The sequence below is a fragment of the Nyctibius grandis genome, chromosome 8 (assembly GCF_013368605.1).
Source record: "Nyctibius grandis isolate bNycGra1 chromosome 8, bNycGra1.pri, whole genome shotgun sequence".
In the NCBI taxonomy this organism is placed as follows: domain Eukaryota; kingdom Metazoa; phylum Chordata; class Aves; order Nyctibiiformes; family Nyctibiidae; genus Nyctibius; species Nyctibius grandis.
In genome coordinates, this window is record NC_090665.1 from 33,879,371 (window position 1) to 33,894,704 (window position 15,334).

Here is a 15,334-nt window from a genome sequence, read left to right on the forward strand (position 1 = left end):
CATTCCTCTTCGTTCACTGTACCACTGGCTGCCCTTCATAACGACAATTCTGCGACCAGAAAGGGGTTTTTAATACAGATGGGACACAGCTAATTGTAACACAAGCGTTACCTTTTCTTCTCCTGATGCAGAAGCCTGAGTTAATAAATCTGGATAAAGCAGCATTACCATCCTACAGAAAGTACGCACAGCACAGGGAGCCGTCGGTCACTTGCGGCAGGAGGGACATGTGGAGCAGAAGGCGACAGACGCCGCGCGTGGCCGTGTGCCCAGCACAGCCCCGCAGCCGAGGCTGGGGCGGGCTGCGGGGGCCGGCGGAGGTCCCCAGCCCTGCCCCCTGCGGAGCCGCGCCAGCCGGGAGGGCGCGGGAGCGGCGGGGGGGCGGCCGGCAGCGGCTCCGGGCGCCGCGCTCCCACGGCCGCCCCGCGGCGCCAGCAGCCCCCCGGCGCCGCTGCCTGCGGGGCGGGAGGCCCGGGAGCGGCAGGAGCTCACCGGCAGCGGCACGGCCCAGCTGGCAGGTATGCTGAAGCCTTGTCTTTAAAAGCACGAAGCGGTGCCGGGGCGGCGGGGGGTGCGCCGCCGCCCTCCAGCTTTGGGATGCCACGGTAAATGAGCGCCCAGCCGGGCCGCGCCAGGCTCGGGAGGGGCGGGGGGCTGCCCCGCTCCGCCGGGGCCGGGGGCGAGGCCGGCGGCGGTGCTGAAAGGGCTGTGCGGGCCCTGACTGGCTGTGAGGACGTTCGGTGACCGCTGGTAACGGCGCGGCAGGGAGGCCGGACCGGGCCGTGCGGTGCGGTGGGCAGGGGGCTGCCTGCTTCAGGCGCTGCCTGCGGGACACGCTCCGCCGTGGGGCCCGGCCGTGGAGCCCACGCTGCCTCCGCGCAGGTGACTGAGAACATGCTTCCTGGGAGTTATCTTTGTCTGGAACATCTCAAGCCAATACCGTGAGGTCAAGAGGTATTTTTTTTGTTTAAATCACGCACATACATTGACAGGAATGTTGCAGTATCCGAGCGGGGCTTAACGTAGAAGTGACTGATCAGCTGTAAGAAAGATGCGTGGGAACTGTGGCATACTGTATTCCGCAGGACAATGGAGACCTGACAAAACAGGAGCTGATTTTTTTTTTTAAGCCTATTTATGGGCCTATCCTCAGTGTTAAACTGCTGAATCAAAACTTTCTTGCCCTCTCTAGCAGCTGGGGAAACTGAAGGTCTTGAGTCGGATCTGAAAACAGACTTGTGTTCTGGGGTGTGCAGTGGCTGCTTGAGGAGAGGGGACTTGATCTATGAATTTCTAAAAATTAGTCTTGGTGATGACTTTTTTGTTCGAGCTGTATAAGAAACCTTTTTAATGCCAATTAAAAATAATTTGTCTAATATGGCACATCTTTAAATTCATTCATAAACTAGGCTGTCTCCTCTGTTCTTAATGTCAACAATCTTTTATCTGAAATAAATATTCCTGGCTACCTCTTAAGTACTTCATAAAGTATTTATAAAATGTTTGGGAGTCAGTGAAGTTAGTAACAGATTAACGTCTAAACGTGCTGACTATTATAGAGAGTAACGTCTCAAACTGTGTTTATAAGGTTCTCTTCTAATCTTTCCCCTCACACTCATCTACAATGTGAGCCTCTTCAGCTAATTATGATGCTTGAATACAATTGCCTTTTGGTCTTTTTGACTGTTTCATGATCACCATTGGTTTGCGTTCAGTCTTTTATGGCTGAAGAAATAGATATACTCTTGCTAAATGACAAGTTAATGCGCTCAGGTAATGTATGTGAATTGCTGTTTGGCACGCTGGGTCTCCATTTTAAAGAGCGAACGATGCTAACACTAATGTCTAAGAAAAATGCTGTCTGTCTGGAAAATTCCATTTCTTTCAAGGACTGGACAGCAGGCTGGTGGCAGGGGAAAATACTTGCTGCAGAAGTAGATAAGTTTTCCAGAAGAGTGAATGCTCATGAGATGCTTTTGGTACTCTTCTGGACACAAAAAGAAATGAGTCAGGATGTCTTGCATATATGATGATGGTGGCAAGTGAGAAAGGAAGAATTTTTCAGCAAGTGGCACCATAATTCCAAAGAGACAGAAATTCCGCTATTAAATAAATGTCCTGATAGCCTGTCTGCAAATTTAAGAGCTTGCCCGGACTTTTCTTTGGGTTCTGCAGAACATGTGCAATATTATGAACAAGGTCTTAAATTCAGTGTAACGTGCAAGTGGCTTTCACAGAAGATAAACATCTTTGGAGTCCAGGTTGTCAGTGCAGACTGATCTGATGCTACTTGTATTCGTGCTTGCATGTTTTCCAACTGACATGGACTTCTTTTTGTTACAGAAATGGAAAATCCTGAAGTGGCTGTGAGCAGCTGCAGTGCTCACAATGATGAAAATCTTTGCAGCTACAAACGACACCTGTCAGTATCACAGGAGGGGCTTTTGGAAGACCAGCTTAGAAGGAAGTTAAAGTTCTTCTTCATGAACCCATGTGAGAAATTCTGGGCCCGGGGCAGGAAACCTTGGAAACTTGGGATTCAGCTACTCAAAATAGCAATGGTTACTATTCAGGTGAGTCACTAGGGACATAGGGACTCTTCCATGGGAACTCAAATAAGGAGTGCAGGTGACAAATGCTGTTCTTGGTGTGGTGCAGAGACAGGGAGAGGATAGACAGCAAAACTGTCTTAGTTGCATTTATGTAGCTTAGATCTCAGATGGCATAATTGTCTCCTATAACTATTGAGTTGAAGGATAGCTTTCCTAAGAGTGGAGATGAAAGGAACCATGTTTAAGGGCTCTGCTGTACTTTTTACTTTACTTTTTTTTTTCTTTCCCTTTTTTTTTTGGTATACAAACTCCTGTATTGAAAAAAACATTTTGACCCACTCTTCCTCTCACCCAGCCTTGCACCAGAGATTTCATAGAACACATTTATCTGCTGCTTAAAACACAACTGTTTGTCTCAAAGTTCTGTGGTTAAGGAGGAAGAAGGTCTTTCGTAAAATCTTTCTAACACCTCAGATGATGATCCTTCAGAGTTGTCCGCATGTGATTTACATTTATGGTGGTGTCAGTGCTGTGACAATACAAGTATAGAGCACAATGTTCTCCACGGTTGCATGAATGATGGGACGAACCGCAGGAATAATGATTCTTTTGCTGTACCTCTGGCAATATGTTTGTATCCCTTACTTACTGCTTTAGTTTGAAATATATCATCATCCTCTGATTGTCATCTGTCCCATTTTGCAATTAAAAATAAAATTTGATGGTGGAAGAACCTAAGTAAGAAAGAAACTAATGCTGATTTAGCCTTTTCAGAGAAAATCTGCCAGTAGGTAATTCAGTCTTAGCACTGTTGATTTGCTGGTGTATTCCTGTGTGCCTACCACGCTGAGCTTGCCCACAGAGCATTTTAGTATCTCTGTAACTGAGTTATCCTTATCAAGACCTACATATCCAGTTTGCATCGTGGCCATAAAACTAATCTGTAGGCTACTGATTCAGACTTAATCGCTGATGAGTTTCTTCACAACGCTCCTAACACTAGATTTGAAACAATAGTCACTAAAGAGAATTGCGAGCTCCCACAAATAATACATCGCATTCTTCTAAAAGCCTTTTCTAGCCTGAATAGTAGCTAGCAGGGTTTTATGCTAACTTTTCATGGACAATTGCAATATATTTTTTAACAGCTTCAGAGGTTATCCTGTTACAAGCACAGTTTTGATCAGTTATTCTCAAAGCACCCTGAGGGAAGGATGGTTTTTTTTTTCTGAGTTGTCCTCAATTTGCCTTTTGTGCACTGGAGTAAGGACTTCAAAGTGATGTCTGGTTAAGTCCTGTCCTGCCTTTTTGGCTAAGGTACACTGATATTCATCAAGGCAAGTCCCATTAATGTCAGGCTGAACTAACAAAGCATGTGTAACAGTATATGGGTAGCTTGAATTTGAGATGGTATCCTTTTCTTTGTAAAAATGTCAGTCCTTGGCCAAGATGCTGGTAAACATGTTAAAGCACCAGTCTTGAAACCCGTTGTTTTCTGAAGTCAAGCTTTCTTTTGACCAGCTGTGAAATAGAGTAGCCTGCATGTAAGTGCCGTGTCTACCAGTGTGATGAAAATGTTAATCCAGAAGCCAACTTTGTCTTTGAACAGAAAATATAAATGTCTTTTTCAGCTGGTGGTGTTTGGATTGAGCAATCAAATGGTGGTTGCCTTCAAAGAAGAGAACACTGTTGCATTCAAACATCTCTTCTTGAAAGGATACATGGACAGAATGGATGATACCTATGCTGTATACACACAATCAGATGTCTATGACCAGATATTCTTTGCAATAAACCAGGTAAGGATTGTCGTTGCAATGTATACAACACATATGCTCTTTATCTGGGTACCTTTTCTTCTTCCACCTTCCCTGATTGAACTTCTGTGCCAGTTGCTTAAGACTAGAATGTTGACTCATTCAGGTTTTCTGTCATTGTGGCGACATCCTTAAAGCTAATCAATATGCTAATTCTGCACTAAATGCAGGCCTTGGATTTGAGACAGAGTGCTTTGCAAATAACAGATTAGGCTTTATAGTAAGGACTGTAAAGAGAAAAAAAATAATTAAAACTGTTTTTGTCAAATACCTTGAAGTATTTGAGGACTCAGCTGTAGTGTGGTGTAGGTTTCCAAGTTCTTTAGGTGACCTTTTAAATAAAAAAGATGGGTTATGGCACAGATCCAAACACTTCTGGGTTTGGTTTGGGTTTTTTTTTCAGAGATTTAACAGTTTTGGTGCCATCTAAGTTGGTTTGTCTGTTTGTTCTGAACTTTAGTACTTACAGCTGCCCAACATTTCTGTTGGAAACCATGCTTATGAGAAGAGGGGAGCAGAAGAGACAGCTCTGGCCGTGTGTCAGCAGTTCTACAAGCGGGGAACCATCTGTCCTGGAAATGACACCTTTGATATAGACCCAGAGATTGTGACTGGTAATGAACCATATCTGTTGTATCAGTTCTTTGGGAGGAGAGACCCTACATTTATGATGAATTCTTATAGACATGCAGTATTGTATAGTCCTATCAAATGATCTATATTGAACTTACTACCAGCCAAAACTGGCAAGAAAACTACTGTGTAACTAACCTCTAGCCCTCACCTTCAAGGTAACAGTCCTTTATGTCTACTGCCACAAAACAAGTGATGAGCTATTAGCACTGATGACCATCTAATACAAGTATTTTGGGCTAATTTCAGGAGCCTACCCTATGAATTCATGATGAATAACTTGGCTGGTTCAGGCAAGCCAATATATTTGTCAGCTAACGTCCCAAATGACTCCTCACTTAAGAGTGCTGTCTTGCCTGGTGTAGTCAACAGCTCTTCCAGCCTCGGGAGTGGGAAAGGCAGGTTACAGTTAAAGAGCGTGATAACCCATGAGATATTGTTGTAAGTGCTTATCCATTGCAGACTGCTTGTACATTGAGCCAATGACGCCGTTAAACAACACAACAGTGGGAAAGCACAATTTGAATTTCACTCTGGATTTCCACAGGTGAGGAGGAATCAGCACCTCCTGTATTGGGGTACTCGTGCATTTGCCCTGTGAAAAGCTAATACAAAGCTCTATTGCAGACTGGTGACGGTGCAGCTCATGTTCAATCTGAAGGCAATCAACCTCCAGACCGTTCGTCACCACGAGCTCCCTGACTGTTACGATTTCACTCTGATGGTACGTGGAAGCCGGCCACGTGTCTTCCTGTTCAAAACGAGAAACCGTTCTTGCTGGTTTACCATGCACAGTCAGTGCAGATGTTTTCTGAAGAGTGTTGGGCACCATTGACTGGTCCCTAGTGCTGTCTGGGTTACTCTGTCATGGCTTAGTGTACCCTGTAAATAACCACCAGTTGTGACTGTGGGAGGTTAAGCTTTGAGTGCTTGTGATGTGGTCCTGAAGCACTTGCTTGGCTTACAGCCTTTTGTGCTCTAATCTATCTGAAGTATAAAGCATAAACCTCTTCTCTTTAGAGAGATGCTTCTAGGAAAGGTTGTTTTCAGATCATAGAGGAATGAGGCTGTAGTTTAAAAGAATTTCACCTAGTGTCTAGTTGATCAAGCAATTTGTGGCAAATATATGGTTCACCAGATTTGTCTTTCACTTTGACAGCATTTATTTGAATAAACTGGAATTACCTTAAGCTTAAACAAGTTTCATAACTTCTCCCGTAGGAGAAGATTCTGAATCATTATGCAAGCTGAGCAATACAGTGTAATGGTTTAACTTTAAAAAGACATGCACTTTTTTTTTGTTGTTAATACAGATAGTGTTTGATAATAAAGCACATAGTGGAAGAATTAAAATAAGCCTAGACAACGACATAGCGATCAGGGAGTGTAAAGACTGGCATGTTTCTGGATCAAGTAAGTGACGTAAATGTGTTCAAATTTTTATGCTAAACTTCTGCCACACTAGCACAATGTCTGTTAACCTTTAAAAGATGAGGCGCTATTGACATCTCTAGTGGATGCTCTCTAAATCCTGATTTTCTAAGGAATTGTTGTTCTTCAACCTCTGATCTGAAATCCTGGGAACCCAGCCACACCATTACTTTCCTTAGCAGTTCTCAAACCTTTCACCATTGATACTGTCAAACCAAAATCTTTCCCCACCTCAGTGTGCATCCTTCTGTCTTTGGCTGCTGAACTTACTTACACTGCTCATCGCTTAAGGTAGGGCTGTGAACCATTCTTGTGGCACCAGGCAACAGAAGGACACATGATAGCGGTGGAAAGTTGAAACTGATTCACTCTTATTTCAAGACTTAGCACCAGGAAAGATAAGGAAGCACTGTTGCTAAGGCTTGCTGGAGTGGAATGGCTAGAAACACTTCCTACTGCTGCTTAAATGTTGTTTGGCATGTATTTGGGTGTAACTGAGATGCACAGTATGGTTAAACAATCTATCTTAAATAGTTACTCACAAGAGCACCCTTTGTTGGCAGCTATTGGGTCTGGTCAAAACATTGTTTGAGATCTTTTTTGATTAGAGAAAATAATCTCTTTGAAAGTCAGAAGCTTTCCAGGACTCTAAATTCCATTTATTTTTAAATTTTTTGCTGAAGTAAGCAATAGGATGAATCAGGTCCATTTTTCTTCTTTGTCGCTTTCCCCTTTGCTATGCCTATGTTAGGAAATGAAGAGCTGGTCATGAAAAAAAGATTTCTTTTTAAAGATCCAGATTGGAATTAATTTTGGGGAATTTCATGAAACTCATCACAGAGTACAAAGCACACCACTTACTTATGCAAACGCATATTCCATTAAACACTTTATCAACTAGCTTTGCTAGCTGCCATGTTATAAATGCACACCAGATGGCATGCTACCTCTAACAGATTGCTTGTGCAGCAGTACAAGAAGGTTTTGATACCAGGCTTCTGTAATAATCCACATTTGATGTCTATGCAGATTGCCTCTATAACAGTTTTCAAAATCATCTCCTAGAGTACCCTGTATTATTTTCTGAAAGCCAAGGAAAAATACAAAGGTAATGATTGCAACTGGACAATAACAAGTTGTTGCTGTTCTGGACTACACTGCAAAAACCAACTTAAATGGCAACAGTACATGTGTTCGTGACTTTGGTATAAGCAAGAAGTAGGTGGGCTTTTTCTGAGTAGTGCAGTTTGTGAAGTCAACTAGAACTCCAGTATCCCGTTTTGGAGAATTGCTGCATTTTCTTGCAAATTTAGCATTAATTTGTTTCAATTTTTTTCTCAAACAATAACTCTTCTAGCATTAAAAATCTAGTTCTTGTACTGTCTCATCGTGTTTCAGCTGTATGATAGATATAAAAACCAAAAGGAGGTCTAGTGGTAGATTTGGTGCAAAAATTGACCTTAGTTGATCAAGAATGTGAATTTTAGTAACATAAGAGATGGAGAACTCATGTGTAGCTCACTGTTGGTCTTGGCTAGCTGAGCAGCTGTGCAAATTATCTGCACTGCTGTAGGACAGAAAACCTATCTGATAGTCAAACAATGGTCTGGAAGAGAAGATACATGCTGTAAAGTTCCTGAGATTTCTTTTTTTTTTTTCTTGACAAGTTCTGTCACTCCAAAGGCTATTCCAGTGCTTGTAAAATGGACAACTCCCACCTCTATTTTTGCAGGGCTGTAAGAAGCACTTACGCTCTGGTATGTTTTTGATGTAGTATCAACCTTCCTAAATTAACTGAAGTGGTATCTGTAGTGCAGATGCACTTGTGTGTCTCATGAAAATATCTCAGATAAATTTTTGTGGGAAAAATGCTAAGATTTTTCTTAATTCAGTTGTATAAACATAGTTAACATCAAAACTTGATTCTTCAATACTCAAGATGGTCAACAAGATGAAATGCATCTTATAACAAACATGTACATTTTTGTTCTTGTAGTACAGAAGAACACTCATTACATGATGATCTTCGATGCTTTTGTGATATTGACTTGTCTGGCCTCATTGATCCTTTGCACACGATCAGTGATTAAAGGAATTCGGCTCCAAAGGGTGGGTATAACTCTTTCCTTGGGTTCTTCATGTCTTGTGAAGTCTGATTGATTAACTTTTTTTTTTGTCCTTTCCCCTAGGAATTTGTAAGCTTTTTCCTATTTTATTATAAGAAAGAAGTATCTTTCAGTGATCAAATGGAATTTGTCAATGGATGGTACATCCTGATTATGGTTAGCGATGTCTTAACTATTGTTGGATCAACTCTAAAGATGGAGATACAAGCCAAGGTAAGCTTTTTACAGCAAAACTGATCTTTTCTGTCCCAGCTAGGTTTAAATCTCTCAGAGGACTTTAGGCTGGCTGTACTTGATTCTGAGTGGCATGAAATTTTAAAACTCTTATCTTCCTCTCTGGTATTATAATTGAGATGTGTTGTTTCCAATTGCAAGATTTAAAAACTCCAAATATCACTAGATATTGTAGTTCTTTGCTTCTTTGTGACTCCAAGGAATAAAATGAACTTGAAAGTTTAAGACTGTTGACTTCCTCTCTTCGCCATTTAGGACCACTTATATTTGCTTATTTGATGGATTTTTTCTAGAATTTAGCATTTAACTTTCTGTTTCCCATTTAACAAGTGTTTAACTAGCACAGAGACTCTCTCCTTAAACATCACTTTGCTGCTTTCCCAGCTTCTGGTTCCCAGCATCCACATAACAGCCACAGCCAGGTTCTAGGCCTTCAATTTCTAAAATAAACTTGATACAAAAAAAAAAATCTTTCTAAAACATATTATGTGCAGCCAGAATTAGGGAAGAAAAAATATTACAATGTGCTATCCTGAAGCACTCTAATATTCAGATAATGTTGTTCGTCACCAAATCTGTAGCAGACTTTGAAGTGTGACATTGCAACACAACAGACTTTAGACAGTAGTGATGAAAGGATGGGTCTGAAATCCATCTGGTGACAGCTTGACTATCATACACGCCGTCTACAAATTGCCCTATCTTACCTTAGGAACTACAAACTCAGGAGTAGAAAGAAGCTATGAGGAAGTTGGCTAAGATAAGAGGTAACTCCATCCTGCTTTGGCAGAAGCGAAGACAAGAACAGGATTGGAGTAAGATCTTGCATTTGGGGTTCTGGAGCTTATGTATATAAATACATCTACTTATATATGTTTCTTTTCTAAGAGAGTATTTTACTAAAACTCTTCTTTACAGGTACATTTCACTTCATTTTGCAAGCCTTGTGGACCATAATGAGATCTTGTTCAATATTACTGTGTGAAAGTAAATGGCTGAATAACAAGTTCACATTAAAGTAGCCTAAATTTGGGTTTTGTCAGGCTGTAAATGAATTATGCTAATGTAAAAGATTAGCCAACTCTTAGAGAAATAAAACCAGAAAACAGTGAAAACTTCTTATTCAAGTAAGCTGTCATGATCCATTTCAGAGTAGAGCTGCAGTTCAGGGAACAGGATATATGCTAACTTGGATGAAAACAAGCCAGTTTGTATAGGTGGAAGAAAACAGTGAAGTGCCAATAAAATATAAATGAAGTTCCAGTTAGAATTAATTAGAAGCTAATTAGTCTTCTCCTTGATAACTTTCTACACCTCACAGTTCCCAGCTACCTAGCAAGATCCTCCTTGGTATTTATCTGAGCCCTGCTGACAAGTCATGCTGTTTTTTAAGAACTGCTTAGCCTACATCCTGGAAGAACCTTCTTTGCTGCGCGGTTCTAAACTCACGTCTACACTGTCCACTGGGATGCAGTGGAGAGTCTCCCAAGCTGCTCTGGGGAATCTGTCGACGTGGATTCCAGAAACAGTTGCCGCAGGTCTGGAAGCAGCATGAAAATGTTTGCAGTGCCACTCTGCAGATCTTAGTGAGCCAGGTACAGAGTGGGTGTCCCTGCACCTGCAGTGCCCCTGCGCTCTTGGCCTTGGAAGTGAAGCTTGTCTTGTCAGAATCTATTTTACAAACAGCCATATGTAAAGGCATGTGACATGAGTTACTCCTGAAAGTGCCCTTGCTCTTTGGTGAGACTTCTGCTCTCAGATGCATATTGCCCCAAACTAATTTTTAATGGGAGAGATTGCCAAGGAAAACAATGTTTCTTAACAGATCTTTGTAGTAATGAGAGTTGCAATTTAGAACTTGTCAGTTGTTATGATACTTGATTTTTTTTCTTTCTTTTCTGCTTTTTTTTAGAGTCTGACAAGTTACGATGTCTGTAGCATACTCCTAGGAACATCAACTATGCTTGTGTGGCTTGGAGTCATTCGCTACCTAGGTTTCTTTCAGAAGTATAATGTAAGGATCTCCTGGGATCTTCGTGCTGTTGGTATTTATTCTGTTTGCTGCTATAAGAGGACTGGAAGAAATGTCTGGTTGAATTCTAACTGTTTGCATTGCTTTATGCAGCTTCTCATCCTAACACTGCGAGCAGCATTACCCAACGTAATGAGGTTCTGCTGTTGTGCTGCTATGATCTACCTGGGTTATTGTTTCTGTGGATGGATTGTACTGGGACCATACCATGTGAAGGTAATATACTTAACATGAAAACAGACAACTTGAATAACAGAATGGATTCCAAACAAATGAAAGATTACTACTGGTGTCTTCTAAGTTTCCATGTCAAGGCTTCCCTTAATATAAAAATAGTGCATCTTCAACATGATGCTGCTCTGTTTGGGGAGTCTGACTTCCATGACTCAGTCAGACCTTCCTCGAGTTATGAAAGCTCTGAGTCAGAAGTGGAAGCTGCCATGACTCCCAATCACATGCTGGTGTTTTGAGAAATCTTCATCTCGCAGAACACCGGTGTCAGACTAAAGCTTTGGAGACTTTATCCTTACCCCTTTTAAAAGTGAAATTGGCTTATCTGAATTGAATGTGTATGCATACAGGAGGTGACAAACTTTGCTCATTCCTCAAATGTTTTACTGTTTGCACCTTGTCATACCCTGGGTGTACAAAGAGATCTGAGGCACCCAGTCATCAGCTGTGTATCTTCGAGTTATGTACAGTCTTTGGATCCAAATAAAGCAGCGACACGTGTCCTTGTCTTCTTCCCTCTTCTCTAGTTTCGCTCTCTGAACACGGTTTCTGAATGCCTGTTTTCATTGATCAATGGAGATGACATGTTTGCCACCTTTGCAAAAATGCAGCAGAAAAGTTACTTGGTTTGGTTATTCAGTAGGATCTACCTCTACTCCTTCATCAGTCTGTTCATCTATATGGTGCTGAGTCTCTTCATTGCACTCATTACAGATACGTATGAAACTGTCAAGGTAAGCATGGACTCTTACTCGTTGTTTGGAATAAAAGTGCAAAATTGGTGCTATCAAGACTCTCATCTCCCTCAATATTTTGACTTCCAGTGCATGCCAATTTAAAAAATAAATATAATGGCTACTTTTGAGGGTGTAGGGTAATGCCGAGAGGTTTTTAGTCCCTCCCTGCTTCAGTTTTCTTACAAGCCTATCTGATTTCCTGCTCCAATGGAAGCTAAGTATCTACTAAAAAGCAGTAATTTCATATTTGGTTCTGTGAATCTTCTAATTTCAGACTTGAGCAATGTCTGAAAAGTGTTCTGGGAGGATTTGGGTTATTGTATGTTTTAGCCTTGTTAAAGGTTTAACTAAATATCGATTTTTAGCACTACCAGCAAGATGGCTTTCCGGAGACAGAACTTCAGAGATTTATATCACAGTGCAAAGACTTACCAAACTCTGGCAGGTACAGGTTAGAGGAGGAGAGTTCTGCATCTCTCTTCTGTTGCTGTAACGGTATGTACCTATATTAAAATTATACATTAAGGTATATGCAAAAGGAACACACCACAAAATGTTGCTGGTGTAATGTTTATGAAGAGTACTTAAATTTTTGGGGGTGGAGGGGAAAAAAAAAAAAACACAAGAAATCCCAAACTATTTCTAATGCTCTAGAATGGAGCACTTTAGTGAAATGTCTGCAGGTAACAAACTCCTTAGGAGAGGTGAGGGAACTTTTAAATTAAGAATCACTTATGAAAAATAGTACAGAAAGTGAGATAATATATACAGTAACTTGGGAACCCTGTGTGTATAATGTGCAAGCATTAACATTTCCTGTACTCACTGCAGTAGGCAGGACTTACAGAACTCATTCAGTGTCTTCCTACCCACTTCTTAATGATACCTCATGCAGTAAGGTGTCCGAACTGAAGTAGTAGCAGGCCTGTAACTTACGGAGAAAATCAGCTTGACAAGGTTTTAAGACAGCATGCAGTTTAAGATACTATCACAGCACTTGGAAAAGCATTGCCTAACTTCCACTATGGAGAGTTTAATGCTTCAGTTATTTGAAGTTTTGTTTCTTCAGGAATGCTGATTGCAGGATACATGGTTTATATTTAACCTGGCTGGCAGCAACTCTGAGTCTTGCTTGCTGAAGGGTGCCGTGGTTGGGGGAGCCTTAAAATATTTGCAGCTTGATTGAAAAGATCAAAGGCATTTGCAGCTCCTTGGTATTGGGCTTTTCTGGTGTGCTATATTGTTATATGCCAGATAGAATATATTTATGAGGAGGAGGAGACAGGGACATATTTTGGAGCAGTGAGACAACAGAGCCTGCAGTGAGCCAGTCCAGAGCAGAGAGCCGCTGTTCTGACCAGGTGCCTTACTGGAGATGAAAGTGTGGGATGAAGCAGAGCAGGGCATCTTGCTCCTGGGTAAAGGGCATGGACATGTTAATATTTCCTTTTCTGCACACATCTCTCAGTTTAACCAGGCAAGAAACCCAACATGAGGCAGGGCAGGGCAGGGATGTAATACTTTTCCCACTGACTGTGAGGCAGGGATCAGGACTCTACAAGAGCATTCGAAAAGGAAAACTTCGTTACTCTCAAGCAACTTGTTCTTCAGGAATACTGGGCAGCCAGCAGCACCCTGGACTCAAACGGACCTGTAGGCATTTAAGTGCCTTGTTTCAGAGCCTTGTTTCCTTAATGGATTATCTGCTCTTTAATGATTTTATCCTGGTGCCAAATGTCTTGATCCACATGCATGCCTCATATCATGCATGTTAGTGTTACAAACTTTTTTTTTTTTTTAATCTGGAAATAGTGTGTTTCTTTCTCTAGAAGCTAGACCGGGGGCTGACTTTGCAGTTGCCTGCAAATACTGGACATGGCTCCATTAGCTCTGTACTGTGGCCTTCTGGTTTTATTTTGAGACAGATGATCTGTGGGAATAAATAAGTATCTCGAGTGGGATGTTGCGTTATCAGTTCTATGGCTTCTCCTCCTTAAATAGCCATATGGTCTTACGGGACACACAAGGCTTCTCTTAATTGTTTGAGAGAAGAACAAATTCATTGTTCAAAATGTTTTATGGTGGTTCATAGCATATTATGTGTGTGTGTCAAATCAGTAATTAAATGGTTCAGATGCATTTTTAAGGCTCCTTGTACAATGAAACTATTATTTTGATGCATGCACCTGACAACTTTTTCCCCCTCTCCTGTACAGGTTGTAGTGGACACATTTAATGGATTGTGGGAGTATATCACAGAGGCTTTAAAGCAGCACACATTGCAAGAACTGGACAGTGGAGCTGGTGGAAAACCTTATACCTAAAGCCTGAATTTGCCTTCCTTGAAAAACAGTGTAAGGCTCTGGCAGAAGCTTATGATAAACTTACAGTCTTTCTGATTAGGCACTCTCACTGGTAGTTCAGGGGGTTTGGGGTTTTATTAGCTTTGTTCTGTTTGTTTCCTCAGTTAAATTGTGCTAGAATGCAAAGGGCATTAAAAAGCTGTCTGTGTTCAGAGACTTGGCTAGATTATGTGAGTAGACTAGAAATGCAGTAACTTTCAACTGTAAGTAGAAATAGTGCTAGACAACTACAACTTTGAACACCAACCCAGCCCTCAGTACTGCAGGCATTATCTAGCTATGGCTGACCCATCACTGAATGAATGAAAGCTCACTCTAGAGCCCTCAGCATTTTTTGTTTATCTGCGCTTACAGTAAAAATAAACTAAAACTATTTATGGAGACATTACAGTGAATTGACACACAAGCCATTCAAATATGTCCGAGAGCATAAACTAAATATTTCTATAAACATTAAGTACCACTTGACGTAAGTGGCAGGCTCTTCTCAGAGAGCCCAGGGATATGCCAGGCCAGAACTGAAGTTTGAGGGGTGAGTTGAGTGGAGAAATGTAGATGTTCTCCTATATCCAGCGCTGGGTAGGATCAGTTACAGTCTTCAGCTTTGCAGTGTGCTGACCTGACATTTTTAAAGGAAAAGTCAGACAAAAGCACTTTCAAAATATCTATTTTTTTATTTGAAATCTTCCTCTGGTACACAAGTCTGTACACCTGAAGTCTAAACTAAGTTAAATACACAGAAGATAATATCTGCGAGAGTCATCTCTCTCCACGCTTTAGAAACTGGATGTTTCCTACCAACTTCATAACCTGGCGCTCAGAGTGGCTGTCTGAAACGAGATCTTAAAATTCGGTTTTGACAACTTAGTTTATATACTTTGTTGATTGTGATACCATTTAATGGATGCCTTATTTTCTATAGTCTATTCACTCTGGGAGCAGAATAGGAAACCAAAGGGAAGCGTATTTTAGATAACTTGCATTTGTGAGACACATTCCTGTAGCTGTGTGTGACAACGTATAATGCTGTGCACAAAGGTGGAAGACACTGAACATGTTCTGTCTGAATTTTCACGTTGTAAATGCGCTACAATAAACACTTCCAGCTGCAGTAAGTATTGGGTGTGTCAGTATTCATCTTAAGAGTAAATATGTTACCAGGTTCATATAGGAGCTTT

At 41.3% G+C, this 15,334-nt stretch overlaps 1 protein-coding gene across 1 annotated transcript; it reads left to right on the forward strand.

The window, feature by feature from the left end:
• Positions 1–2,330: 2,330 nt before the first annotated feature.
• On the forward strand, positions 2,331–14,067 carry MCOLN3 (mucolipin TRP cation channel 3). The gene is made up of 13 exons (XM_068406260.1): positions 2,331–2,573; positions 4,184–4,351; positions 4,830–4,983; positions 5,465–5,549; positions 5,630–5,726; positions 6,316–6,415; positions 8,430–8,542; positions 8,623–8,772; positions 10,706–10,807; positions 10,919–11,041; positions 11,584–11,790; positions 12,159–12,288; positions 14,010–14,067. Exons 1-13 carry the CDS (start codon positions 2,346–2,348, stop codon positions 14,027–14,029), a joined length of 1,677 nt encoding a protein of 558 aa, XP_068262361.1. The 5' UTR covers positions 2,331–2,345; the 3' UTR covers positions 14,030–14,067.
• Positions 14,068–15,334: the final 1,267 nt, after the last annotated feature.